We start from the raw sequence: 4041 nt of genomic DNA, 5'->3' as shown, positions 1-4041 counted from the left end.
TAAATCATACACAAATTGTTCATTAAAAACAAAATTTACTGGAAAAATTATATAAGAAAAATTGAAATAATTTTTTCATTTAAAGTTTGCACATTTTTGAATAGCAATATGTAATTATACTTTCTGTAAACAAATGAAAGTAAGCATAAGAAAAATTTTCATTTCTAATTGAAAATTGTCTATATTGGCATTTTTATCACCTTTCTTTGATCACTGTTGATATTCGCAGTCTTCCTCTTTGGAATTTTTATCGCTTTCATCATTTGTGATTCTGCGAGTGTTTCACGATCGAGTTTATTGACAAATTTCATATTTTTTAGTTGCAAATATTCCCATTTATTGTCATACTTGTCTATAATTTAAAGTATATACCAAAATTAATGCCTGTGACTTTAGCCAACTCTCCAACGTTAACTTCGTTGCTTTCATCGTGATGAAGTACACGAATTTCGAACGTCAAATGATTCTTCATGATAGAAGAAACTTCATATGAAGAATTTTTCTGGATGACTAGTTGAAACTCCGATTGCAGATGCATAGTGGTACCTGCAAAAATTTTGAAAATAAGCAAATCTTTACTTGCTTCTTAAATCAATGAATCAACTAATTACGAATGGAAATGTGTGTGACTTACAAATAGACCCATTAAAAATGAGAATTTCAGCGAGTTCGCTCGGTTATAGTTGCCTCCTTTTCAATAATTTGCTCGGTCTTGAGGACAGTTAATTTCGTTGTTTCCTTGATCGAGAGTTCGAAACCAACAGTTCCTTTATAAAATTTTGCTGCCACATTAGCCCAATCATTCGTGAGATGAATAGTCTGTAAACAAATGATTCTATACATAATGAATTTAAAATTAATGTCCAAAAAATGGTCGAAAAATACATTGCAAAAATTTTTTCACTCTAGAGGGTAAAACACTCGCCCCCAAAAAAGATTCCATTCTCGGAAAAAGAAAATTTGTAATTTGTTTCTTTTTTAATTTCTAAGATTAATACTAGCCACAAGGCACTTTAAAATCCAATTTAATTAAAACAGGGAAATTTTGAATTTTCGAAAAATTGAATTGTTCCAGTGTTTCATCGAAACGTGCAAAACTTTTTTGGGATTGAAGACTAATGTCTACAAAATAAAAATATACTAATAACTTTAACTTCCAACCCACCCACATTTCTAAAATTGGTATCCTATGGCACTTTTTCTTGAATGATTATATAATTTAGATATATTTATTCTTCTTGTCACGTCCCGCGACTTTTATAATAATAAATAAATGATTACAAACAACAGATTATAATTACATAACATTTATATTCAATAATAAATCAACAAGTTAAATGATTATATACAAAATCCAATTATTATTATAAACAAAACTAGTATTGTTAAAATGATTCGTGAAGATCAGATTTGTAAGGAATGACGCAACAGTGTAAGGTTAACCCAACAGCCCAAGAAAAGCTACGTATCATCTTTTGCACAAAAAACAGGCACACGTTAACTAAAAAGAGATAAATTAATTGACAAGGAAACCAGAAAAGGCAGATGAATTTTCAATCTCATACGCTCACAATATGCTGGTACCTATAAGTACGTACACAGCACAGTAAAAAAATGCGATACACCAGCATCTTAGATCTAAAAGCAATAAACATCTTAATAAAGATGACAGCGATAGGAGGGTGATCCGTTCACGCACAACCAAAAGGACACACGCGAACCTTATGCTCTTCTACGCATTAGAATATCTTACCCTTAGACACCTAGGAAGGGATGCCATATATTTTGGTAACTCCGCCATTCTCCATATATACGCATATACATAATTCTCAACGCCCATTGGACAATTAGACTCTTACCACTCTTTTACCTAATTGATTGACAACGGTGATTGGAACCAAGAGGAATCCCTACTTCTGAAACCACTCATTCCTCCGGGAATCTAAGAAGGGATCCTGTGAATAAATACAACGCATTTGGGATCAGAAATCAGTTTAGTTCCAGTTCAGTTTAGTTTTAGTTAAGTTTAGTTTGTTTCTGTTTAGTCGATTATACTCCAGCTTCAGTCTTTAGTCCAGTCTCAGTTCGGTTAGACAATCCAGATTGTAAAGAATCTTCGAAACCCTAAAATCCGGTCCAACAGTCCTGGCCCGTCAACCATATAAATTTAAAATCTACAAAGAATAGCTTCGGTGTGGAAGTCCGAATCGAAAACACCTGCCGCAAGGGGACAACGCAGCCCAGATATGTTGACCTTACTACCTCAGTCTGCAGAGCCATATTCAGGACCATCCACACCCTGCGGGTATCCATACAGGGTGCCAACAGAAGGACGAGATACTTTCGGTTCGAGGAACAAGAGGGCGAATTGTCTACTCTCTACAAAAGGGAACTTCGTAAGTAAGTGAATATTATCTCATAACTATACAATCTTCTCCCTGATGAATAAACATTTGATTAATTAGTCATCCATGTTTAAGGTGGACCAAAGAATCAAATAACTTGAAGTATTCCGGAAACGAGCACGCAATTCGAGGTTGGAAACCACCCATTTTGTCAAATCTGATCTCTATGATTAAACTATCTTTGTATTTAAATGAATACTAATTAATCTATAGATTCTAATATAATTGATTTATTTTTTGTATCTGGTAGTTATCCTCATCCCAGCTGTCTAGTTTATTTAAAACTAGAATCTAAAACGAGAAACCACTTTAAATAAAATAAAATACAAGGTAAGTTAAATCTCTTGGGACGTAACATTATCGAGAAAAAAATTGCTTGTGTAAATAAAGATTGCTTGAAGAAATAGAAATTTATTGAACATCAAAAGAAATGTACAAAAATTATGTAAATATTTAAGAAAACGTAGCATAGCATACTATTTTTAAACGAAAGCTAACATCTCTGCGTGAATTTTAAAAAATTTTGAAATTAGACAATCAATAATTCTTTAAATAAATAAATTTTTTTAAATAAAGATGTACTAAACCAAACAATGACAAGCAATTATATTTCAATCAGAAAATACGATTATTTTTTAATTTGTTGCGAATAAATAATTGAAAATGTTAAAAGGAGTCATAAGAAATATTAAAATCGTCCATTAGCAATTATTTTGTAAAAAAAGAAAACGAAAATTGCTAAAAATTATAAATAATACGTACAATTTTTTTCTTTCTATTTTTTGTCATTTTTGGGGCGTTACAAGGAGGGTGATCATTTTCAATTCCTAAAAGCTTTAGTGCCCTGGCATGTATTAATATTCAAATTTGAAAAACAACAAAATTACGGATTTTCTTTCTACGGACATGGAAATTGGGCGGGAGGGTTGTCTTGCTCTGTAGGTCGAAATATAATTTTTGACCACCCTAATATATATTTATAGATTTTAAACTTACGATGTCGGGCTTGATGTATTTCTGGATTCGCGGAATTACTTTTTCCCAAGCAACGCACTGGATGATTTTACTTCCGTCACTCAAGCAAAATTTCATGACGTTGGATTGGCAATTTAATATTAGAAAAAAGACATGTGCCAACTTGAAAAGCATTTAAAAATATACTTAAATTATAATGGATCGGCAAATTAAGGTTAGCAAAAAAACATGTGCACATTTGAAAAATATAAAAAATATACTTACAAAGTCTTGCATCCGATTTTAATCGCGTCGATGTACTCGTCAGATGAGTATTCGATTTTTTGATTGTCGTCCATTTTTTTTTATAAAAACACGCGCATCTATTTTCATTTTTAGCGAGGAAACGAGCGTCTGAAAAGTAAAAATGATAAACGATTGGCATCACTGCGGCAGGCTGCGGACACTGCGGACAGATACGCGCGCATTCTCTCTCTTTCTCTTCTTATGAATCATAATTGAAACATTTTATTTTCTATTTCGTTTAATTAGGTAAAATTAATCTGACTAACATAAATTAATTTTCGTATGAATTTCTATTATGTCAAGATAGACATTTTTTCAGTCATTTTATTTCATTTAATGTATTCTTTTTCCTTTTATATTTTGAAAATTCGTGGAC

The 4041-nt window shown here is 31.8% G+C and overlaps 1 protein-coding gene across 1 annotated transcript; it reads right to left on the bottom strand.

Moving 5' to 3' along the window:
* Window positions 1-407: 407 nt before the first annotated feature.
* LOC117173968 lies at window positions 408-3698 on the bottom strand. The gene is made up of 4 exons (XM_033362625.1): window positions 3645-3698; window positions 3402-3542; window positions 635-819; window positions 408-546 (listed from the first exon to the last, which is right to left on the bottom strand). The coding sequence occupies exons 1-3, from the start codon at window positions 3654-3656 to the stop codon at window positions 661-663; spliced, it is 312 nt and encodes a 103-aa protein (XP_033218516.1). The 5' UTR covers window positions 3657-3698; the 3' UTR covers window positions 408-546; window positions 635-660.
* Between the last annotated feature and the right edge of the window lie 343 nt (window positions 3699-4041).

Source organism: Belonocnema kinseyi, chromosome 5 (genome assembly GCF_010883055.1).
Source record: "Belonocnema kinseyi isolate 2016_QV_RU_SX_M_011 chromosome 5, B_treatae_v1, whole genome shotgun sequence".
Classification (NCBI taxonomy): Eukaryota; Metazoa; Arthropoda; class Insecta; order Hymenoptera; family Cynipidae; genus Belonocnema; species Belonocnema kinseyi.
Note: the sequence above shows the minus strand (reverse complement) of the source record. Positions and strands in the feature narration are given on the sequence as shown.